This window comes from Chelonoidis abingdonii, chromosome 21 (genome assembly GCF_003597395.2).
Source record: "Chelonoidis abingdonii isolate Lonesome George chromosome 21, CheloAbing_2.0, whole genome shotgun sequence".
NCBI lineage: Eukaryota > Metazoa > Chordata > Testudines > Testudinidae > Chelonoidis > Chelonoidis abingdonii.
Genome location: NC_133789.1, coordinates 6,532,126 through 6,557,131, shown reverse-complemented (window position 1 = coordinate 6,557,131; position 25,006 = coordinate 6,532,126). Strand labels below are relative to the sequence as shown.

At 45.9% G+C, this 25,006-nt stretch overlaps 2 protein-coding genes across 8 annotated transcripts in view; one reads left to right on the top strand and one right to left on the bottom strand.

Moving 5' to 3' along the window:
* ABI3 (ABI family member 3) overlaps positions 1–25,006 on the bottom strand; it is a 54,056-nt gene that overhangs the window by 17,652 nt on the left and 11,398 nt on the right. Inside the window, exons 1-5 of one of the 7 annotated variants that reach the window (XM_075059596.1) lie at positions 21,647–21,715; positions 16,112–16,257; positions 7,465–7,566; positions 2,490–2,657; positions 604–780 (exon numbers count right to left, since the gene is read on the bottom strand). In XM_075059596.1, the coding sequence (XP_074915697.1) occupies positions 604–780; positions 2,490–2,657; positions 7,465–7,470 (351 nt within the window). In that variant the 5' untranslated portion in view covers positions 7,471–7,566; positions 16,112–16,257; positions 21,647–21,715. Of the gene's footprint in view, positions 1–603; positions 781–2,489; positions 2,658–7,464; positions 7,932–16,111; positions 16,258–16,685; positions 16,772–20,959; positions 20,979–21,646; positions 21,716–23,120; positions 23,237–25,006 lie in introns of those variants that run through there. The other 6 variants (XM_075059597.1, XM_032791468.2, XM_075059598.1 and 3 more) reach the window with 6 other exon arrangements.
* On the top strand, positions 13,771–21,639 carry GNGT2 (G protein subunit gamma transducin 2). The gene is made up of 4 exons (XM_032791479.2): positions 13,771–14,466; positions 16,528–16,693; positions 19,457–19,546; positions 21,454–21,639. The coding sequence occupies exons 3-4, from the start codon at positions 19,463–19,465 to the stop codon at positions 21,577–21,579; spliced, it is 210 nt and encodes a 69-aa protein (XP_032647370.1). The 5' UTR covers positions 13,771–14,466; positions 16,528–16,693; positions 19,457–19,462; the 3' UTR covers positions 21,580–21,639.

The window sequence follows — 25,006 nt, the reverse complement described above, 5'->3', positions numbered from 1 at the left end:
ATTTTTAAATCAAGATTAGATGTTTTTCTACAAGAAAATCCTCCAGGAATGATTCTGGGGCAGTTCTCTGGCCTGTGCTCTACCGGACGTCAGACTAGATGAATCTATGAAGAGTGAATAAAGAAGAATTCAGTGAAGCTGAGAGCTCTTTACCTTAGAGTGATAGGCCAAGACTTTCAGAGGCGCGTGTGATTCGGAGTGCCTGACTTGCCAGACATTGAGGATGGTTGATTTTCACAGGGCAGGTGCTCAGCACTTTTTGAAACACGGCCTTTTCAGATGTGTCAAGTTGGGCACCCAAAGAAAAACTGGAGTACCTCAGACAAAATTAATACTTTCAAACCGATGACCATACTTTTCTACGGCTGGGTGGGATTATTATGATCATCTAGCAGCCTGACCTGCGTAACACAGGCCACAGAATCTCACCCAGAGATTCCTCCTGGGCAATTAATCTTCCCTGCTATGTAAGCAACACCATCAATCCCAATAACTGCCAACTGAACTAGCACCTCTCCCATTATGGAGCCTGAGTGTGGTCACTTCAAGCTCCCCGTGACCTGGGACACAGCAGGATGGATTTCACCTGAGGTTTATTCTGACCTTTATCCCATGACCGACGTCATCCAGGACGCTGAAGTTGAGGGGTTTCCTGTAGTAAGCTTCCAAGGGTTCCTGATATGTTGGATAGATGATTTTCTGGTAGTGGGGGGGCCTCTTGCAGACTGTCAGCGTTCCAATCTCCCGACGAGCCACTTTCTCCTTGTGCATGTCCACCATCTGCAAAGAGAGACCCGTCACCTTCCCTGCCAGGGCCTTTTCCCTTGGAGGAACCTCAAACCCCTGTCACTATCCCACTAAGAGGCATGAGTTTCTCCGTCTGAAATTCGTGGGGCTCCAGAAGCACTCTTCCCCCTAAACGAGAGGCTCTTGTGTGGAGGCCACAGGCCTGGGAGCCAGGACTCCTGGGTCCTCTTCCCAGCTCTGCAATGGTCCTTAAGTTCCAACCCCTCTCAGTGCCTCAGTTTCTCCATCTATAAAGTTGGGGGTGGAGGGGGCAGGGAAGGGTTGCTGCCTCCCAGGGAGGGGTGGTGAAACTTAGAGAGGGCCTGCTCCTGAACTCCGTGGTGCAGTTCCCACACTTTAATACTGCAGGATCAGGCATGTGGGGGCAGATGCTCAGCTGAGGTAAATGGACATAGTTCCATTGACCTCAATGGAGCTACACCAATTTACATCTGCTGATGGTCTGGCCCTTCATGTTCAGAAATTTCTTGGAGAATCTCGCTCAAGATAAGCAAAAGCTCCAGCTCTTTGCAGCATTTAATCCATTCCTCTGCAGTTTCCTGAGCAGGTTTCCCTCCCACCTCTAATTATTATTTTCCAGCTAACAGGAAAGTTACCAGGCAACTTTCACGCACAGGAAAAGGGCTGGCTGTGACTGAACGTTCCATACACATCTGTAGACTCTAGGAGGATAAGGATGGGGGTGGGGAGCAGTCAGATACACACGGTCTTGCTGGGCAGAGAGTCAAACCCTTCAGTCAGCTATGGGGCCGTCTTTCCTTTGCGGTAAGGGAGAGGGCCCACATGAAGTTAGCAGCTTGCTATTGTGTGTGTCAAACTGAACAGGGCTCCTGGGAGCAATTCCTGCAGGGCTTTCCCGCTTGTGGGGCAAAGGGGTCTTCATGCCACTTGCCTGTGTTGCAGGGCATGCACATGGGCTCGAAAACTGTCCTCACCTAAGTCCCAGCACAGGATTCTCAGGAGGTGCAGCGAACCCACGACTCCATTTAAACTCAGTGGGAGCTGCAAGTGGTCAGCCCTTGCAAAACAGGCCTCGCTGTCTCCCCAAAGGGATCTGGGCCATTTTGAAGGATTGCCAATTATTCTTCATGCTATGACAGCACCTAAGCGGCTTGATCAGGAATAACAGCCTCATTATGCTTGGCTCACATACAGGAGTGACTGCAGGCTATAACTATGGAGCAGGGCACGTACAGTAGAAATCCCCCACATGCCGGTATCAAACCCCACTTGAGCCAACCACAGGATTTGAACCCTCAACTTTCAGCACTGAAAACACAAGCCTCTACCACATGAGCTAAAGGAGCACTTTCATCAGCTGCCAATATAAACCTCTTACGTGGACCAACCCCTAGCCTGGTGTCAAAAAGCCACATGTTTAGCGTGGCCCACCTGTGTGCAGCGCAGAAGTCACAGGCAGCGAGTGAGAAGTCGTACAGCATGTCTCCGCTGCAATCAGAGGTGATATTATCTAGCTGGCTCATGTAACAAGCGAAGCTGCAGCCACATGGGCATGTACTCGAGCGGTTAGCCCATGCGGCTGCAGCTTCTTTGTTGTTATTCACCATCTAGATCGAAACTAGCTTGGGGATGTCTATGCATGCTGTAATCCCACCACTGACTGCAGTGTAGACGTACCCAGGGTGAACCACCCCCATTGTCTCTCTGCATTTCTCACCCACCTGTGCAATGCAGCAGACGCTGGCTTCCACCTGGTGGAGTTCACTTGCATGCAGGTCCAACAGTTGGAGGACATTGCTGGCTAGATTGCTGATCTGGTATGCAACGCTAGCCAAGGACTGGGCACTGTAAGCCATGGTCTCCTCCAGGGCTTTCCTCTTGTCTGTTGCCTGGAACAGAAAAAAAAAAAGTCTGAGAGTCACCCTGGCCAGACTCTGACACTATCGTGATGGCGCAATATAAGAACCCAACCGAACGGGAGAGCCAGGAGACTGGCGTGGTCTCAGTGTCCACAGGCTTCTCTGCCATTCTACCACTATAATCTTTAAGAGGTTTTGGACTCAGGACTTGGATACTGGCCCTTTGGTATCTAGACCAACAGTTCTGGTGTCTCAAGAGGAGATCAAGGAGACCAGTTTTCATTTACATGGGAATGAAAAGCTGGTGTAAGGTGCAGGAGGGACCGCTCTGAAGACTACTTGCCCTGGGGATAAACACAGATTGGGTAGTGTCAGTGCAGACTCCTTCTGCTCCCTGTACTATCCCCAGCTGACATGCCTACATGATGCTCCGAAGAAACTGCCCCCTACCTCCACGGGCCATTTGTTCCTGGCTTCTCAACTAAGACAGCCAACAAGGAGGCCAAATGTGACATAGACACTTGGACTTAGGAACTAATCTACAACCACCAACTGCATTCACACAGCCCACCAATCAGCCTTCAGCTGTCAGTGGTATAACAGACTGGCTAGTGTCTATGTGAACCACTACCCTTTGCTGGATGGATCAGAACTGCTCGGTTGTATGTGTCATAAGCCCTTTACTGTCATGGAACATAAGAACATAATATTGACCATACTGGGTCAGACCAAAGGTCCATCTAACCTAGTATCCTGTCTTCCAACAGCAGCCAATGCCAGGTGCCTCAGAGGGAATGAACAGAACAGATAACCATCAAGTGATCCATTCCCTGTCATCCATTCCCAGCTTCTCGCAAACAGAGGCTAGGAACACCATCCCTGCCCATCCTGGCTAATAGCCATTGATGGCCCTATTCTCCATGAATTTATCTAGTTCTTTTTTGAACCCTGTTATAGTCTTGGCCTTCACAACATCCTCTGGCAAAGAGTTCCACTGTTTGACTGGGCATTGTGTGAAAAAATACTCCTAGTTCTTGTGTTGAGCAAACAACACTTCCTTATTTACTTTCTCCACAACAGTCATGATTTTATAGACCTCTATCATATCCCCCCTTAGTCATCTCTTTTTCAAGCTGAAAAGTCCCAGTCTTATTACTCTCTCCTCATATGGAAGACATTTCATACCCCTAATAATTTTTTTGCCCTTTTCTGAACCTTTTCCAATTCCAATATATCTTTTTTGAGAGGAGACGACCACATCTGCAAGTAGTATTCAAGATGAGGGGGTACCATTAATTTATATAGAGGCAATATGATATTTTCTGTCTTCTTATCAATCCCTTTCTTAATGATTCCCAACATTCTGTTTGCTTCTTTGATTGCCGCTGCACATTGAGTGGATGTTTTCAGAGAATGATCCACAGTGACTCCAAGATCTCTTTCTGGAGTGGTAACAGCTAATTTAGACCCCATCATTTTATATGTGTAGTTGGGATTGTGTTTTCCAATGTGCATTACGTTGCACATGGAAATTCCCCTTTAGTTCAAAGGTTAAATGCCTGCTTGTTTCGGAGCAGGAAAATCCCATGTTCTATCCCCACCATCACTTTGAAGTTCTGCAAGGCCAGAGTTTGAGACAACAATAAACTCTTAAGCAGCCTTGGATTTGTTACAATGATTTTCAACCAGTGCCAGAGGCAGAGCTGAAAGGTCCCGTAGCCCAGCCCCAGCTCACTAGCGTGATTCCTTTTACAAAGAGCAAACCGAGTGGTGTCCCTGGTCAATTAGACCCCAAGGAGGATAGTTTATTGCTGGCAAGAGGTGGGGCTCTCAGGAAGCAGAGCCAACTGACTGTGCAAAGGATTCTTTAGAGACGGCGTCTTTTAATTGGCGTCAGGCTTAATTTTAAGATGTTTCCTTCTGCTTTCCAAATGCATCAAACTTCCTTCAGCTGCGTCAACAGAACAAGAGCAGGTCACTGACACTCATTACTCAGGGACACTTGTCTCTGCCTGAAACTACACCACCATTTCCCTCCATCCCCACCCTGGCCTTGACAGGAGGATAAAGACAGGTGTCAATCCCTGTTCGTCGGTATTGTAGCCATGCTGGTCCCAGGATATTAGAGAGACAAGGCAGGTGAGGGAATATCTTCTATGGCACCAACTTCTGGTGGTGAAAGAGACAAGCTTTCGAGCTACACACACCTTCCCAGACCTGAAGAAGAGCTCTGTGTAGCCCGACAGCTTGTCTCTTTCACCACCAGAAGTTGGTGCCATAAAAGATATTCCTTTGCTCGCCTTGTCTTGCTGTTACTCCAGGCAGGGACGCCAAGGTGTTCTCAATTGGGAAGCGGAAACAAAATACCTAGGCTACGTCTGCACTACAGCCTACATCGCAAAACTTATGTCGCACGGGGTGTGAATATTCCACCGACATAAACGTTCGTGGGCACAGTGCTTTGTCAGCGGGAGAGCTTCTCCTGCTGACATACCCACCGCTGCTCGTGGAGATGGTTTTTTTATGCCGACAGGAGAGCTCTCTCCTGTCGGCATAGAGCGTCTTCACCAGGCACACCGCTCTGTACGTACAGACATGGCCCTAGAATCCTGCACCCCCAGCCTGGGACGTGCAGGAAATGGATCTTCTGTTCCAGCTGACCTGAGTGGAAATGAATGACGACTTGATGCAAAGGGCTTGCGGTCAGTGGTGAGTCTCCCATTTACTTTAATGGGCTTTGGATCAGGCTGTAAAACCCTCATCTTCTGTGAGAACTGAAGGGAACAAACAAAGAGTCTTAGGTAGGCTACAGCACTGTTTGCCTGTTGCTGTGTGACTGCAAGCTGTCCTCTTCTCAAGCTAAGCAGAGTCAGGTAAGCTTAGTTCTTAGATGCAATCCTCTCGGGAAATCCTCAGCAGTGCTAGCCATTTGGTGGATAATGTTTTCTGAGTCAGTGTGTGGTCATGGTGTTAGCACACCTCCGGGGCTGGGGGACTGATTTTCACAGGAGATACAAAACCAAGCAGCCAGTCATCTGTGGTCATTCAAGATTCACTTCAGTCATTGCTGTTTTCTCAACAGCACAAGTGCTACCCTGGTGTCCTGCCCAGATTCCAGCTTGAACAATTACATTCTATGTATTGAAATTCGACCTGTATTTTCAACTGGACACATTGTGATTCTTCTCTTTGTGCCCTGAATGGTTGCGTGGTGCCATCTGTGTTCCACCCCAGAAGTGGCTGCATTTAAGAGTGACTTGTTTAATCTCTCACACCAAGAGTTTGTATAGCCCTTTAGAATCCATGTGGATCAAATGTGGTTAAGACACACTGGACTTTGACGCCGCACACCAGGATTCAAATCTTGCTTCTGCCACAGACTCCCTGTACCTCAGTTCCCCACCTATAAAATCAGGATATTGCTCCCCTTGTTTATTTGGATTGTATTTGCTTTGGTAGAGCACCCCTTAACAGAGAGCCCTGATCTCAGCTGAGGCCTCTAGGTGCCACCACAATGCAAAGGAAATAAGAATAGATACCAAGATCATTCTCCACTCCCACCTGGAGAAGGGAAGGAGGTGGGTTTTAATTCCCAGGTTGCACATGGAAGGGAAGAACGTCGCAATTTCTTCAATGAAGCAGTCACAGAAGAAGACAGCTGCTCACCCAAAAACTATCACTGAAACATTGTGGCAGTGACTAAGCCAGGAACTGCAAAGCCAAGGCTGCCGCTTGCGGCTCTCGGGGGTTCTGCTATTTCAAAGGTGCTGTAGGCTGTAGTGAGCTGAGCATAGAGTTTCAGCTTTTACCTCTGCGTTTCCTGACATGTGATTCTTGATGTCACCATGTGGAACAATTCCCTCCCCCCGTTTGTGAATAATAGGTTTTTAAAGGAGAAGAATGACCAATCTAGAAATTAACAAGGGAAAAACCTTATTAGAGTTGATCTAGTCTTTATCGCTATATAGTACAGCGTTTATACTTACAGACCTTCGGGGCGGGCTTGTCATTAAGACTAGATGTAGAGACAGAAGATCCAGGTTCAATCCCCAGCTCTGCCACCCACAGACCCCATGACCTTGGGCATGTCACTTCACCTGCCTATACCTTAGTTCCCCATCAGTAAATGGGGGTAACACTTTCTACTGAGCTAAGCTCATTGAGCTCTAAAGAGGAAATGTGCTATATAAGACCTACATATTATCACTGTACTAGGCACTGTGCAAACACACAGGGCTTGTCTTTGCTATGGAAAAAGGTTTGTCCTTCACTCGAGTTAGCTAGTGCAATATAGAAGCCTAGTGAAGAGCAGGCAGATGCTAGGTTCACAGACATTTGCAGGTCAAGTTAAAGACCAGGCTCCCCAGGGGTTGAATTTGAGTTAAGAACACACCTTTTCCCCCTGTGCCCCACCACAGCAAAGCCATGGTCTCTCTGCACCTCGGAGCTTACAATCTAAGGACACAAGACATCAGGGCACAGTAGATGGAGTGGTTTCTCTAAGATGACCGAGACCAGAATCCGGGTCTTCCAAGTTCCAGCCCAGTGCGCTAGTCACCGGACCATACTGTCTTTCCAAAGGTAAGATGATTTTCCTTCCTTCTCTTTTTACTCTGCACAGACAGTACCATCTGATCCTTTGCGTAAGAGCCTCTGAAGTTTTCATACCCCTAACAGCATGCCCAAGGTCCCTGCATCTGCAGCATCATGCTTCTGCCCCTCCTGGGCATATGCCCAATCAACCTCGGGGAAGCCCACCACACACCCAGCACACACTCTCCCCAGTCCCTGAATGGAGTTCAGCATGGTGTGCTGGGGCCAGAGAGCACACACGTACCTGCATGTAGTTGTCCTCACAGTAGTCGGCCACTTTGTGAAGTTTGCTGTAATTCTCCCTCAGGACTTGCCTGGCAGAGGGGATTTCATCCTGCTGAAGTTTCTGCAATTCAGACATGCTGCTGCTTTGCTCTGTTCCCACTTCCTTCTCTGTGAGAGCTGCTGTCCTAGCCTAGTGTTTTGAACCTTGCAGCTCTCAGACGTGCGGGTGCAGTCATTGGCTGGGGAGGAGCTCAGTCACGCTTCAACTGCCTTCAGCAGCAGTGAACCTTTTCCTTTGCATCTCTCACAGAGAACTGAGGACCTGTCATCTGCCTCAGATTCACTATGCACTGGTCACTTGCCCAGCCACCCTGGGGGTTAATTCAAAGAGACCCGACTTCCAGCTCCTAACCCCCTGCCAACCACCCTTGGGTCCTTGCATCCCAGCCCCTGATCTGGAGGCTGACTGATACAAAGAGAAACCAAGGCGATCGGAATAACTCAGGAAACTTCAGAATTGCCAGGAGAGGAAACCATTATTTTAGCCCTGGGTCTGTTTACTGATTGCTCCAAATGGGTTCCCACATTCTGTAGGACAGAGGAATTGCAACACGAACTGGGCTGCAGCAAGGGGGAAACTGGTGTCAAGCCATTGCTCTAATCCTCTTGGGGAATGGGTGGATGGAAGAGGAGCAATGGAGACAGGGATATGGAGCCACCATGGGAAGCTCTGGGGACCAGGCAAGAGAAAAGCAGCAGCGATAAAGGATGTGAATCATGTTCCCACTGGCAGAAAAGTAAGTGGGCAATGGAAGAAGCAGCATTTCCAAGAAGAACCCAGCAGCTAGGGAAGCTAAACTATCAGGCAACAGCAGGGTCCTTAGGCATCAGCTCGTGTCCCACTCCTGCCATCTGCTTGAGACATTTGTTCCTATGTTCATAGCCGATCCTGGGTGCCATGCTTGGTTCTCTCTACAGCTGCAGCTCCTCCGCAGTGCATCCAGGGAGTCAAATCCTGGCCTTACTGAAACCAATGAGTGGGGAGTTCGAGACGAATGCAATACAGCAGTAAGGTTCCTCATATTCAGCAGGACCAAGGTTTCCAGCAGAGACAGGCCTGAACCAACCCCACAGATCAAAACAGCCCTGAACTTGGGCAGTTCAAAATCCAACATCTGGCTCAGATATTTGTGCCATTGGAAAGCACAGCTGAGCCTAAGAACACGCAGGGCCTGGCATCACTCCACATGCTACATAGCAGTTGCCCCTTCACTCAGTTATTAACAAAGCTTTAACCTGGTTATAGGCCAATCTACACTATAATGTGCAACAATGGGGCTCTTCCATTCCAGCCCCTCTGTGCTGCGCTGCCACTTTATCTCCCTAGCTGGAGATTCTCCCAATGTGAGCAAGTCCCCATTGACACAGAGACAGTTTAGTCTGTTCCTACTCTACCCCAGAGCACAGGGGATGCGACCACAGTGCTGCTGAACTCGAGCTATTCTCCAATCGGCAGATGACCCCTAGGGGGCCGTAGCCAGTTGGTGCACTTTAGAGCAACTCCTAGGCGGCTCTAATCATAGAATCATCAAAATGTTGGGCTGGAAGGGACTTTGAAAAGTCATCAAATCCAGCTCCCTGCATGGAGGCAGGACCACGTAAACCTAGACCAACCCTGACAGGTGTTTGTCCAACCTGTTCTTCAAAACCTCCAATGATGGAGATTCTACAACCTCCCTTGGAAACCTATTCCAGAGCTTAATGACACTTAGAGTTAGAAAGTTTTCCTTATATCTAACCTCAATCACACATGCTCAAGATTAAGCCCATTACTTCCTTGTCCTTCCTTCAGTGGACATGGAGAACAATTGATTGATTTCCACTGTGAGGAAAGTGGAAGGTGGAAGCATGTGACTAGGAGAACCAGGCAGAGGAAAAGACAGGCCAGCGACGGAGAAATAGGACTCAGGAACAGGTTTGGTGAGTTGGAAAATGAAGATGGAGCACAGCAGGTGCTCGCTGAAGGAGAGAGGGCGAGGAAAAAGAGGCGAGCGGCTAGTCCTGCAGAAGGAGGGGAGGAGTCAATGGAGGCGACACCCGTATGAGCCCCAGGAGGATTGCGAGGCGAAGACAAATCGAGAGGGCTTGCGCCAGCTGGTGCGGGGGATAGACCGGAGAATCACCATCGGTCGCCAGGACAAGGCAAGTCTACGTGATTGGAGACTCTTACTGAGAAGAATAGACAGGCCTGTAACTAGACCTGATCGGGAGAACAGAAGGGTGTGCTGTCTGCCGGGGCTAAGGTACAGGATGTGCCTGAGGCTGAAAAGGATCCAGCGGAGCGGGAAAGAATCCTTGATTGTCCTTCATGTGGAACGAAATGATACGGCTAGTCACTCGCTGACTGTATCAAGAGGGACTATGTCAGACTGGGAGACGCTCAAGGAAATCGAGGCTCAGGTGATCTTCAGTGGGATTCTGCGGTTCCTAGAGCGGGGCCGACGAAGGAGCGACAAGATTATGAATGATTAACAGATGGCTCAGGCAGTTGGTGCTATAAGGAAGGCTTTGGGATGTACGGTCATTGGAAGCGTTTACGGACAGACGACTGTTCGCTCGGGATGGACTTCATCTAAGCAAGGAGGGAAATAGACTTCAGATGGAGGCTCGCCGACCTCATTAGAGAGCTTTAAACTAGGGTTGGGGAGATGGTTGGAGATGTTCAGAGATTCCACGCCGGAATTTAACCTGGAGGGGAGTAAACAAAGTGAGAGGGATACCCTTGTGGACCGAATAATTGACCCAAGGAGGAAAGGGAGTTGAAACTAGCCTAACGGTGATGCGGTGTAGAAAGTCTGTGCACGACGGGGGAAAGAATGTCACTGACGACAAACGTCAAAATAAAATGTCTGTACACTAATGCGAGGAGCCTAGGGAACAAGATGGAGGAACTGGAGCTACTGGGCAGGAAGTGAAACCGGATATTATAGGGATAAACAGAAACCTGGTGGAATAGTATCATGACTGGAGTACGGGTATTGAAGGCTATGTGCTGTTTAGAAAAGACAGGAAGAAGGCAAAGTGGTGTATTGTACCTCAAATGATGGGTGAACTGTATGAAATAAGAAGTGATGGAATAGATAGCGGCAGCGGACTGTCTGGTAAAAATCACGCTGGGTAAAAAAGCTACTAGAGCTTCCCTGAGATAGTGCTGGGGTGTGCTACAGACCCGCGGGATCTGATTTGGATATGGATGGAGACCTCTTTAAATGTCTTTAATGAAGTAATCACTAAGGGGAAATGTGTGATTATGGGAGACTTCAACTTCCCAGGATATAGACTGGAGGACGAGTGCTTGCAAGAATATAGGGGTCAGATTTTTTCTGGATGTGATAGCGGATGGATTTCTTCATCAAGTAGTTGAAGTACCTACGAGAGGGGATGCCATTTTAGATTTGGTTTTGGTGAGTAGTGAGGACCTCGTAGAAGAAATGGTGGTAGGGTACAACCTTGGTTCGAGTGATCATGAGCTTATTCAATTCAAATTAGATGGAAGGATAAACAAAGCGTAGATCTGGATTAGGGTTTTCGACTTCTCGAGGGCTAATTTTAAAGAGTTAAGGAAATTAGTTAGGGAAGTGGATTGGATGGAGGAACTTGTGGATTTAAATGCGGAGGAGGCCTGGAATTATATGAGTCGCTGCGGAATGCCCTGCATCCCAAGAAAGGGGAAAAAAAACCATGGGCGGGAGTTGTAGGCCGACCTGGCTGAGCAAACACTCAGAGAGGGGATTAGGAAAAAGCAGAAAGCTTACAGGAAGTGGAAGAAAGGCGGGATTAGCAAGGGAAGCTACCTTAGTGAGGTCAGAACGTGTAGGGATAAAGTGAGGAAGGCTAAAAGCCGTGTAGAACTGGACTTGCGAGGGAACAAAACCGATGGTAAAAGGTTCTACCAGCCACATAAATAAGAAGAAAACAAAGAAAGAAGAAGTGGGGCCGCTATACACTGAGGATGGAACGGAGGTTAAGGATAACCTAGGCATGGCCCAATATCTAAATAAGTACTTTGCCTCGGTCTTTAATAAGACTAGTGAGGATTTAGGACGATGGAGGGATGACAAAACGGGAATGTGGATATGGAGGTGGATATTACCGCATCTGAGGTAGAGGCCAAACTTGAACAGCTTAATGGGACAAAATCGGAGGGACCGGACATCTCCACCGAGATACTAAAGGAACTGGCGCGTAGAAATTGCGAGCCGCAGTTAGCGAGAATTTTTAAGCAATCGGTAAACTCGGGGGTTGTGCTGTACGACTGGAGAATTGCAAACAAGTAGTTCTATTTTTTAAGAAAGGGAATAAAAGTGATCCGGGTAATTATAGGCCTGTTAGCTTGACGTCTGTCGTGTGTAAGGTCTTGGATTTTAAGGGAGAAGTAGTTAAGGACATTGAGGTCAAATGGTAATTGGGACGAATTGCAACATGGATTACATAAAGGTAGATCGTGCAAACCAACCTGAATCTCCTTCTTGTGAGAAGGTGACGGATTACTTAGACAAAGGAAATGCGGTAGATCTAATTTACCTCGATTTCAGTGGCGTTTGACACGGTTCCGCATGGGGAACTGTTAGTTAAATGAAAAGATGGGGATGAATATGAAAGTTGTAAGGTGGATAAGGAACTGGTTAAAGGGGAACTCCAGCGGGTCGTACTGGAAGGTGAACTGTCAGCCTGGAAGGAGGTTACTAGCGAGTCCCTCAAGGATCGTTTTGGGACCGATCTTATTTTAACCTATTTTATACTGACCTTGGCACAAAGCGGGAAGAGAAGTTTGCGGATGACACGAAACTGGGGGGGTATTGCTAACACGGAGAAGGACGCGGGATACTATTCAGGAAGATCTGGACCACCTTGTACACTGGAAGTAATAGTAAATAGGATGAAATATAAATATGAAAGTGCAAGGTCATTGCACTTAGGATAATAATAAGAATTTTAGATATACGTTGGGGACGCATCAGTTGGAAAGACGGAGGAGGAGAGAGGACCTTGGGTATTGTTGTATAGCAGGATGACTATGAGCCGCCAATGCGATTGGCTGTTTAAAAAAGCAAAATGCGGTTTTAGGATGCATCAGGCGAGGTATTTCCAGCAGGGAAGAGGTGTTAGTGCGTTATATACGGCGCTGGTGAGACCCCACCTGGAATATTGTGGCAGTTCTGGTGTCCCATGTTTAAGAAGATGAATTCAAAACTGGAACAGGTTCAGAGACGGTACTAGATGATCCGAGAATGAAAAATCTGCCTTATGAAAGGCAGACTCAAAGAGCTTGGCTTGTTTAGCCTGGCCAAAAGAAGGCTCCGGGGGATATGCTTGCTCTATATAAATATATCAGGGGATTAACGTTAGGGAGGGAGAGAATATTTAAGTTTAGTACTAATGTAGGCACGAGACGAATGGGTACAAACTGGATATTAGGAAGTTTAGACTTGAAATTAGACGAAGGTTTTCTAACCATTAGGGGAGTGAAGTTCTGGAACAGCCTTCCGGGAGTGAGTGGGGGCAAAAGACTTATCAGGCTTTAAGATTAAGCTTGATAAGTATATGGAGGGGATGTTATGATGGATAGTTTAATTTGGGCAACTGATTTTGGATTATCGGCAGATAAGTCTGCTCAATGGTCTGTGAGGGGATGATGGGATGGGAACTGAGTTACTGCAGAGAATTCTTTCTTGGGTGCTGGCTGGTGAGTCTGCCCACATGCTCAGGGTTTAGCTGATCGCCATATTTGGGGTCGGGAAGGAATTTTCCTCCAGGGCGGATGGCAGAGGCCCTGGAGGTTTTTCGCCTTCCTCTGCAGCTGGGGCATGGGTCGCTTGCTGGTGATTCCCTGCAGCTGAGGTCTTCATCTCCCATTTGAGATTTACAATAACTCAGTCATGGGTTCGGGTTGTTATAAATGTGTATGGGTAGGTTTTTGTGGCCTGCCTTGTGTGCAGAAGGTCAGACTAGATGACATTATTGGTCCTTCTGACCTATGATCTATGAGTCTTTTATAACAGCCCTTAACATATCTGAAGGGTTTTATCAAGTTCCCCCGGTCAGTCTTCTTTTCTCATGGCCAGTTTGTTTAATCTTTCCTCACAGGTCAGGTTTTCCAAATCTATTATCATTCATGTTGCTCTCCTCTGAAACTCTCTTCAATTTGTCCATATCCTGCCTAGAGTGCAGTTTCCAGCACTGGGCACAGAACTGTCAGCTGAGGCCTCACCAGTGGTGAGTAAGAGCAAGACAATATCTGCACATTTACAAAAACCATTTTTTTTTTTTTTAACAACTGCAGCACATTGTTCACTCATATTCAGTTTGTGATTCACTATAACTCCCAGATTCTTTTCAGCAGGACGACCACCTAGCCAGTTATTCCCCATTTTATAGTTATCATTTGATTTTTTTCTTTCCTAAGTGAAATACTTGGCCTTTGTCTTCATTGAATTTCATCTTGTTGAATTCAGGCCAATTGTCCAATTTGTCAAGGTCATTTTGAATTCTAATCCTGTCCTCCAAAGCGCTTGCAACTCCTTTCAGCTTCGTGTGATCCACACATTTTATACACATACTCTCCACTTCATGATCCAAGTAATTAATGAACATGTCAAACAGTACCAAATCCAGGACTGACCCCTATGGCCCAGGACCCCATTACATAAGCCCTCCCTATTAGGTTGTTTTGGCATGATTTGTTCTTGACAAATCCATATTGGCTATTCCTTATAACTCTATTATCCTCTAGATGATTACAAACTGATTGTTTAACAACTTGTTCTAGTATCTTTCCAGGTATCAAAGTTAGACTGATCTATAACTCCCTGGATCCTATTTGTTCCCCATTTTAAAGACAGATATGATATTTGTCCTTCTCCAGCACTCTGGGACCTCACAGACTCTTCCTCTCCCACACCTCTGCTGAACCCAGGAAAGAAACTGGCACATGGATTGCAAGGGAATCTAGCTCAGTGATGTAGATAATAGTGTGGTCACTCAAGACCTAAAGGGTTTCCAAGGGGAGAAGTAATAGTGGGGGAGGGAGAGCATCCTGCCTCTAGGGAAGGAGCAGACCTCCAATGCTAAATTATGTAGTTCTCATTTTCCCTGTAGAGAATGGAAATATTGCAAGAGGAGGCCTATAGGAGAGACCCTCCTCAAGAGATCTTTCCTGGGAGGATTAAATAATAATTATATTATGGTAGCACCTAGCGGCCCTGCCTGAGATCAGGGCACCTTTGTGCTAGCACTGCACAAGCTCAGAGTAAGACCACTCCTGTCCTGAATTGATTGCAATCTAAGGCTGAGATTTTTCAAAACTGCCCAGCAGATTTGGACACACAGTAGCCATTTGGGTTAATGGGAAGGTCCAAATCCCAGACAAAGGAATTGTCCCATTTTGTAGGGAGACCATGGCAAGCTGCCACTCAAGTCCCAGGCCAATGCCTTTGCCATAAGGCAATCCTCTCTTCCCTCGAAGATCTGTGGAATTCTAGAATCCTCATAAAAATAGCATGTGTACCTGCCAGCCTGTCAGTTTATCCTCCCAGAGGAGCACAACTTGCTGCCATGTGGCCATCTGCAACTGAATAAATGGCTTAAGGGTGGGGTTTCCCAAAGCACTCAGCATTGGCCTGACTGCTCCTGATGAAATCCAGGGAAATTTCACTTTTACCTTGATTTCCAAAGGCAGCAGAGGTAGGCCAAACATTAAGGGTAGGATTCAGAAAAATACTAAATCTAAATCCCATTCAAATCAATGGGATTTAGGCACCTAAATACCATCATGAATCCCACCCTAAATGCTTCTGAAAAGCCCTCTTACTTGCTTCCACCAAGCCAGATAAGTAAGTAGATGCAACTTCATTCTCAGTCGGTCTCAGCCTTTGGCGGCTCTTCTGCTGAAGGGGAAGGGCTGCAGACAAGGAAGAGATCACTGCTTCTCCCTGGGGACAGTTGGGGAAGGCGGTCACATGAAGACTTGTCCACACATGAAAATTAATCCAGAATAAGGTAGGGTGTGAATTTAAAGCAGATTAAGACCATTCACACATGGAGATAATCAGGAGCAGCTATTCTGGAATAGCTCCCTGTGTAGACAAGCCCTCAGGATATGTCTACACTACGGGTGCGACAGCAGAACTACAGTGCAATAGCTGTGCCACAGCGTAGACTCCTCTGCCATTGGTAGAAGATGGTTTTTCGTCCAAGTAGTTAATTCACCTCTCCGAGGTAGCAAGATCAATGGAAGAATCCTTGTGTCAACCTAACCATGTCTACATGGAGAGTCAGTCTCCTGTCTATAGAAGAAGCAATGCAAACTTTTTCCCATGTTGCCCTACCAGTATTCCTCAGTCCTGGCTCGGAGGGTGCAAAGAGGCCCACTTGATCCTTATCTCTCTTTGCAGAGACCGCCAATGATGACTGCGTGTGGGAGGGGGAGAAGGGAGGGTGTTTTAGATTATTGACCCCTGCTCACTAGGAACTTGATTCAGACCCACCAAGCTCAATTCACAAAGCAACCGAGCAGTCTCAGGCAGCAATGGCTCAAGATGGCCCTAGGACAAAATCCCAGATAACTTGGCCTATTGTACCCATCTCTAGCAATCCTTTTCACTCACGACCAGCCTGGACTGGAAATCCGACTCCCAAGCATTTGGAGGTGCTTTCTAGGCTGCCCTTATGTAGCACAAGGTGAATGAGGTAACAGCTTTCATTGGATCCACACAGCTACAAGAACTCTGCCAACAATCTTGAATTTTGCCATCTGAAATAGAAATGGCACGTGAAGAAAAAGGAAGCATTATGGAACAGCAACATCTACTTCCAATAGAGAAGTTGGTCCAATAAAAGAGATTACCTCATCCACCTCTCTCTAATATCCTGGGACCAACACTTAAGCAGCATGTTAGTTGCCAGCTATGAAATTATTGTTCAGCTTTAAAATCTGCCTCTGCAGCCCTCTGTCCGGTTACCCTGGGTTTTTGAGGTTAATGCCCAACACCTGACCAGCTTAATAAACTGAGTCTATTATCAGATTAGGAACTGAAGACATCTGCTCCATTGGCCATCTGGTAAGTCTGAAGGAGTCTTCAAGTGGGAAGCAGAAGGAGAGAGCGGAGGCCATCCTCTCAGCAGCCTGTACAGATGTATCTCTAAAACCTCTCATCATTTTGGAAAGGAAAAAGCCCTCACCCCAGTAGGTAAGTTCCCTTCATTTCCTCAGAGCATAGGCTGCTTTGCTGCAGTGTTCATGAGTGTCACTGTGCTCCAGACTGTGTCCTGGCTTCTCTTCGAAGCCTCGCTTTTCCTTGATTTATCACTCAGGTTTCAATGGGTTGCAGGCTGGCACAAAAGTGTACCAGGCTCAGCTATGGGATTTGACAGTATTTATATACCACTGTAGGTAGAGGAAGCTAGGGCAAGAAAGATTGAATATTTCTATTGCAGTGCATTATAGAGAGTGCACTTTTACAAAGTGATGGAGCAAAGAAAAATGGCAAATAACAGTGCTAGCAATAGACGGGCTACCTGCCTTAACCAGGAAGAATCACAGTGTGTGTATGTTCAAATGAATCCATTCAGCTTCATACTTAGATACATTTTCCACCCAGACCTCCAAATGTGTTTTGATTCTAAGTATGAAACAGATTAATCCATCATGTGGGCCATTTAATTTTGGTATTCTGAATAACATTTTTTTAAAAAGACACTCTATGTAAAGAGATCACTTGCTTAAGAAGTCTCTCTGAACTAGATCCAAACATCAGACCAGTTGCAGCCACACTTACTGAAGCCAGAAGCCTTACTTACAGGGGCAACTCTAGCTTTTTGACCGCCCCAAAAACAGCAGGCAGGCTGCCTTCGGTGGCTTGCCTGCGGGAGGTCCGCCAGTCCCGCGGTTTCGGCGTACTCACCGCTGAATTGCCCCTGAATCCGTGGGACCGGCGGACCTCCCACAGGAATGCCACCGAAGGCAGCCTGACTGCCACCCTTGCAGGGACCGGCAGGGCGCCCCCCATGGCTTGCCGCCCCAGGCAAGCGCTTGAAGTGCTGGCGCCTGGAGCCGCCGCTGCTTACTGAATACTGCTAGGTAATAATGATTATTTCACACATGACTTATTCTAAAGATTCCTCATTCTTTTCCAAATCCTAATTTATCCATAGATTCCATATCCTCTGTTCTATTTCCATAAATTAGATTCTGTTTTATGTGGAGTTGCTTAACTAATTGCACCTGCTATCTCCCAGCTTATAAATAATAAAGATCAGAAGTATAGTCTAAATACATATTTAGATACTCAGAACAAGTTCGGTTTCTCTGGACAGTTTAAAATTTCCTTATAGTGGTGTTTCCTTTTAATACTCTTGCAAGTTAATTGTTAAATTATTGCAAATTAAAGCAGAATTGCCAATAAAATACAAACCCTACAAGCATTAGAGATATTTAAGTTTTGGCTTAACTTGACAAAGGCCAGGGGGGAAAAATCAGAAGAATACTTCATTTGTTTTCCCCTTCCATATCAACTATGAAACTAATTTCAGCCTCCAAGGGCCTGAACCTCAACTGATGGAAGTTATGCGGCTTTACTCTGGTTGAAAATCTAGCCCACAGCATTCTGACAGATATTCAATAATTAAACATAGCAGGTGAACTAAGGACAGTGTTTCCGACCTAACAGCTGTCCACTGTTGGTTTAAGTTAGAACTAGGAAGTTGTTTTCATGTTGCTTTTTATACAGTGAGAGCACAGATGATGGTTTGGGCTAGGACAGAGAGCCAGGACTCCTGGGTTCCATGGCCAGCGCTGCCACCGACTTGCTTTGTGACAGTGAGCAAGTAATTAGAGCGGTCTGATCTTCACGTCACCAGGTCTATAAAATGGGGATAATACTTACCTATTTCACAGGGGCGTTATGTCACTTAATTAATTAATGTTCATAAAGCGCTTTGGGATCTTGGATGGAAGGTGCTAGAGAAGGGCAAGTATTAGAATTTAGCTGGAAATAGGAACCCAGTAACAAACCTACCCAAAGGAATAGGGTTTGTGCCTGTGCAAAAATCTCCCACCTAATATATATATATTGAATTGGGTGGGTTTTTTTTAATATCAATCTAGATACTCTGCTAGTGTAAATCAGCATCAAGCCATTAGATCAGAGATCAGGGCAACCCTTTCAGATGGAGTGTGCCGAGTCTTCATTTATTCACTCTGATTTAAGGTTTCGCATGCCGGTAATACATTTTAACATTTTTAGAAGATCTCTTTCTATAAGTCTATAATATATAACTAAACTATTGTATGTAAAGTAAATTAAAATGCAGAGCCCCCCAGACCGATGGCCAGGACCCGAGCAGTGTGAGTGCCACTGAAAATCAGCTTGCGTGCCACCTTTGGCATGCGTGCCATAGGTTGCCTACCCCTGCATTAGATGCTCTCCTGGATAACAAAAATGTACAGTTATAGGTTAAAAAAAATTAGCCTTGGAAGAGCTATTAACCTTCATTCTTCCGGGCATCAGCCTAGCTACTGGGGGGTCAGGAAGACTCTCTCTGGTAGCAGCTAATCCCATAACTGCCCACTGCAGGGTTTCTTACACCTTCCCCTAATACTGGTCACAGCTGGTGACAGAATATTGGACTAGATGGACAATTGGTCTGATCTAATGTGGAAATTCCTATGTTACCTAAACCACCATAGCTCCACTGGCTCTAATAGAACTCCGCCAGTTTAAACCAGCTGAGGATCTGGCCCATCAAGGTTTAACTGATTATATCTTCTATTGGGAATGCAGGAGAAATTCAAGGATTTTCCATACCAGCTGTGAATGGGGAAGCAGCTAGATAACCTTAGTGTGTCTCCTGGCCTCACTGACTTCACTGGCTACTAAGAGAAGCTGTTGATCATACCTGCTATTTCCAGAAGATACATGTAAATCAGTAACAGGCTTCCACTCTGGTTGCAGGGCAACATGGCTCAAGATCTCACAGAAAAAGAACTGCTGAAGATGGAACTTGACCAGCTGAAAAAGGAAGTGAAGAATGAAAGGCAAATGGCAAGTATTTCTATTAGGGTCTAAGCACAATGGAATAAATTAATCCCTGGGGTAACCATCTAGACCAATGTTTGCCCCAATTTAAGGGCCTTCAATTAAATCTCAAATACAAAACCAGTGACTGATTTTTCACATTTCCACCTTAAAGATAGGATTTAGCCTTGTGTTTTACTTGTCCGGATAGCAAATTTCAGGCTTCTAGTGCATATGAAAAGGCTAGAGGAAAGGACGATTAGTGAGAGCACAAAGAGAAAATGATTTGGGACCAGATCTCAAAGGTACTTAGGTGTCTGACTCCCACTGAAATCAATGAGGCATGAGGATCTTGGTCCCTGAGTATATGGAACACAGTTTTCTCTGGCTGCCATTTGAGTATTTAAAGGGACATGGCAAATAGTTTGCCAACGCAGCCCAATCATGTAAGGTGCCAAGTGCCCTCAACTCCTGTTATAGTCTATGGGAGAAGAGGGCACTCAGCACAAAGAAGGATTGGTCTCGTGGAGCTAAATTTATAGGAGTTTAGCCTCATCCTAACATTCAGCACTCAACACACCACAATCTTTTCAGAAATCTGGCCCACAGTGTCTGTTGCTGCACAAAAAGCCTGGCCTAGTTCCACTGAAGTCCACAGGAGCTTGGATAACAGCAAGATCTTGCCACTGACTTCAATGATAGCAGGATCAGGCCCACACTGATGGAGAACGACATTAGATTTAAGACACTTATATGCAATGTTTCATTTGTTTTTGTTTTTTTTAAAAAAAAGGTTAAGGGGCAGGAGAACTAGTTTGTATAGGAGACCCCTCAAAATAATCCAGTTGTATTGTGCAGAGAAGACAAAGTCACGTGCTAGAGAAGACAAAAATCCTGGACTTGCTGAGGGATAAGATTGACTAGAGGATTCAAAAGTCTTACCCAATTTCCATCTTGTACTGTTAAATTACTACAGTATAACCCAGCTGAATTAACATGGCCAGAGTTCTTAGAACAGGAGCCAGGATAGCAATGCGGTCTCTCTGCATGGAATTCGTTGGCTGGTTCATCGGCCCAGCGTTGATATTCTATTCTATACAGGTTTTATACCGCACTCATCACCAGAGTATCTGAGCACCTTCCTGTAGCGCATTAAGCAATGTGACTATGTATCTGTCATGTGTTTGTTCTCTTATCCTCTCCCCAGAGAGAGAAGTGTGTGCAAAGGAATGTCTTGTTTTGCTAGGGTTTTTGGTTTATTAAATATATATCTGTTGCTACACGTTTACATTAGAGAAGGCAAGGTCAAAAAAATGTGCCTTGCACTTGGAGCAAAAAGCGATAAGGTCTGTTATAACCCTGAGTGCCTGGGGGAGTTCATTACACAGTCTCAGACCAGCCCGGAAGAAGGTTCTGTCTCCCGTACAGATGAGCTTTTACCCTTATTGTTGTGAGTTCCACAGTGCCAGAGGAGCTCCTCCTGATGTTGAATACTCTCAGCTCCACGGAGCTCTTATTGGCTTGCTGAGGGTTCTCAGCACCATCCCCCGGGGTTCTGGGAAATTCCTGCTGATGATGCAGGGAAGTGGCCTGCTTCAGAAAAATAATTCCCATCAAGGTGCAAGATTCAGAGTGGGATTGGACATTTATATGGATAACAAGGCTATTCAGAGTTAGAACAGTTAATGCTAAGAAATGGGTCTGGTAGGGATCTAAAACAGCAAGCTCCAAACTCTTCAGACAATCTCTAACAATTAGGGGCTAGGATGACTTCTACATGGGGAGAGGCTTCCTGCACTTTCTTCTGAATCATCTGGCACTTGCCACTGTCCGACAGTGGAGTAGAGGGCCCATGAGTCTGACACAGTCTGGCCAATCCTATATAATGAGATCTCATTATCATAATCTAAAAAGAGATTCTTCTTTCTCTCCAGGTCTCCAAGACGGGCAAAGAGCTCAAGGAGTATATAGAATCCATGGCAGCAGAGGACCCTCTTTTGAAAGGTGTTCCTGAGGATAAGAACCCTTTTAAGGAGAAGGGAGGCTGTATAATTAGTTGACTCCTGCCACTCACAAACTTCAGACCCTTTCCTCCTACAAAACCATGACTGTAAGAATTTTGCTTACCCTGTACCATGATCTTTCCATTGGGTGGGGCAGCCCCCAAAAACGAAACCCTTTTGAAGTGCAGCACATGTATGGGAGGGAAAAAATGGATATTGGAGACATACCTAAATTTAGCAGCAAGAAGGCAGCCTTCTTTTCTAGGCTCTCACAGCGGATTTCCATTTAGTTTAATATGCACACATTTGTTGAACTTGCTGCACTTCTGTCAATCAACACTTAAATCAGGCATTAAGAAAACCTTGAGACTATAAAGCTTAACTTCAGACTTGACCTCCCTATAGCACAAGGTGGAAGGCAATTCCACTTGACTTGGGCAACTATGAGTAAGTCACTTAACCTCTGTGACAGAGTTTCCCCATCTGTAAAACAGGGATAATAATGCTTGCTCGCCTTTGACAAAGCATGTAGAGATCTAAGTTTCAAAGGTGCTAAGTATTATTATAACTATCATGCCCAATGATTTTAGGGAGCCTGATAAATTGACATATTTACTCTGTCCACATACCAGGCTACCAGTTACTTGGATGTTGCTCATTTATTCATTACATTATTTGGGGAGAGACCCCCCCCAACCCCGTCTGCCCCCAGCAAGGCACTCAGATCACAATGCAAGAACAAATATTTAATACAGACGTAAAACACAAACACCCTCTTAAAATACAAATGGAGACTAGTGATGGGTATGCAGGAGAGGAAGATAATAAGAAGCCAATAGCAATCATTGACGGGGAACAGAACCATGCAGAAATGTTTGCAGGGAGATTTTTTAGAAGTGGAGAATGAGCTAAGTCTCAATTCCAGACCTTACGAGTCGCAATTGTGATGGCTTGGCCATCTGCCAGTCTGAAATGTGCAGCATTTTCCTATATAGCACACAAGTCCAAAGAAGGGCATGGAAGGGAGCAAAGCTTGCAAGCGACTTGTTCAGAGCCCTCTTCTCCCCGCCTCTACTTCCCCTCACCATCGTATCTGACGCTGGGCAGATTCCTTTACAGCAGGAAAGAGGAGTGAGGAGATGGATGTTGGGAACTGCGCTGGAACTCCAGTTGTTTTGACCATCATTTTAACTTTGGAATTCACCTGCGTTCATGTTGGTAACAGTCAGAGTCCTCTGCTCACCTCTTGGGAGTTTGAAGGCCTGTGGATTAACAGAACTGGGAGGACGCAAGATAATGATAGGAAGGCTCAGAGCTGTGGAAATGGAAAATAACCTAGGGGTGAAAGGCTTCATCTGCTCAAACCTAGCCTGGGGTGGTAGTGAGAGTTATTCCTCAGATTGCAGTTCCATGGCTTGGGTGATCTCAGTCCAGTCCCCAGGGGTCAAGTACCCCTAAGCTGCCCCACATTGCTGACAGGCTCAGCAGAGAGGCCAAGCACTAAATGAGCTACAGAGTGTGACTGAGTTCCTATGACAGATTTGAGGCATTGGCAGGGCAGTGTGAAGCGCTCACCTTGCCACTTCCCATGCTGTTACCTGAAGCGTATCCGTTTGCAATCGCCAAGGCTGAAATGTCCCAAGAGCTGATGTGATTATGGGTGTCTTTATTTTTTGGGGAGCCCCCCCCCAAAAAAAATCACTTGTGTAATAACCTAAATCAACAGAAACAAAAAAGACAGTGAGGAATCCAAGCTTCCTGTCTGAAGCAGAGCTGTCTACACCACTACCGCTTCTCCTTTGAGTAAGACATGTGGCCAAGACCACGACTCAGACCCCTGCTGCATCCTGTGGTTTCTCTGTAATAGTGTATTTGATATTAAAGGATATGAAACACTTTACGTCGGAGGTACAAAAGATACATTTTAAGTAGGCATGTATCAGTGTAAGGTTTAGCAGCATTAAAGACAATAAAGTCTTTTTCAGCAAAGGAATTGTCCATTCTCTTCCCTCCCGTATAAAAAACAACTGACACGTGGGAAGAGGTGGCAGGATTATCTTCTGGTGCCTGTTGTAGCAATTCTGCATGTCAAGCATTTGTGCTGGAACACACCAAAGTACCAGCTTCTGATACTTTAGTGGCAATGTAGAAGTCACATCAGGACTGGCTTAGTCGGCACCACGTATGAACAAATCTCTCTAGTTGGCCATTTGACTTGCATGATTTCCATCTGCCAAGCCACCGCTCGCACTAACCTGAGGCTCAGTCCTGATCACTGAACCTCATGGGAGTGGAAGGGGGCTCAGCCTTCTCAGGATCAGGCCCTACACGCATCATAAAGAAGCCTAGCTCCCATACAAGAGATGAGTGTGGGGAGGGGGAATAACATATAACTAATTTTTTAAGCCAAATCGAGAACTATGCATTTCCTCTGTAGCTGACATCATCCTACTCAATGTCTTGTATGCAATTAGCAGAAGATATTTTCATTCTGTTGTGGACTATAAATAAATTTGCTGAATATTTTAAACATTGCTCATCTTTCTCCTCCCTCTTTTTTTTGGGGGGGGGGGGGAGGGAGCTGTTAGTAGTAGTTTTGAGAAGTACCTGTTCCTGATTTTACAGCTTGGAACATAGAACCCTCTGCTCATTTAACCTGTCAGAAGGCAAAATCACCCAGCAATGTTTCCTTGAGTGAAATTCCAACTGGAGTTCATGGGAATTTAGCCTGAGTCAGGATTAGTGAAGTTTGGCACATTGTTAACACTGAAAGGGTGAAGTATCTGACATCTTTTCAAAGGGTCTTTCCAATCAGCACACACAATATGCTGTTTTCTAATCAAGACAAACATCTTCAGGTTAAAAACAAGACCCAGTTTCTCATCTCCCAAATCTTCCTCTTTCAACAGCCTCTGCTGGAACATGTCACCCATCATGTCACCATCAGGCACTTATGAAATATTAAAACTTGCCCACTGACAGATAAGAGCTTTGCTCTTTGTCTCCGTTTCCAATCTGAGACAGAGGGGAGAGGGGGAGATAGATCAAATATACCCAGGTATTACTGTTCTCAAAGCAGATTGACCTATTTAATCAAAGCTAAGCTCCTTGTAACCTGCGTCAGAGTGAAATAATCTGTATTAAAGGGATTTGGGTTTCTGGCCCTTTCCTGTTTGACTAGCTTCTGGTCTTTACAAAGGATTTACCAACAGCACTGAAACCAGGGGTTGTAACCAGCCTTTGAAATTTGTTTAAGCAAAGGCCTCCTGAACCCTGCCTGCAGAGTCCTTAGAATCTCCTGAAGCAACCAAGCAACTCTAATCCTGGAACTTTTAAGATTCCATCAGCTTGGTACAGGAAGTCAATGTTAGTCAATGGAATACCCTCTGCAGGTCAGAAGTCTTCTATAGGGCAGGTGGGGTTTCCAAGGTCCAGGATCATACATACAACACAGTTGCGGAGAAAGAGGCAGCAGACTCAGTAG

What these genes read in the sequence shown, in the direction of transcription:
- GNGT2 (XM_032791479.2), top strand. Translation starts at nt 19,463, where the DNA reads ATGGCTCAAGATCTCACAGAAAAAGAACTGCTGAAGATGGAACTTGAC. An exon ending in TGAAGAATGAAAGGCAAATG is followed by an intron (nt 19,547 to 21,453) that starts GCAAGTATTTCT and finishes CTTTCTCTCCAG; the next exon opens with GTCTCCAAGACGGGCAAAGA.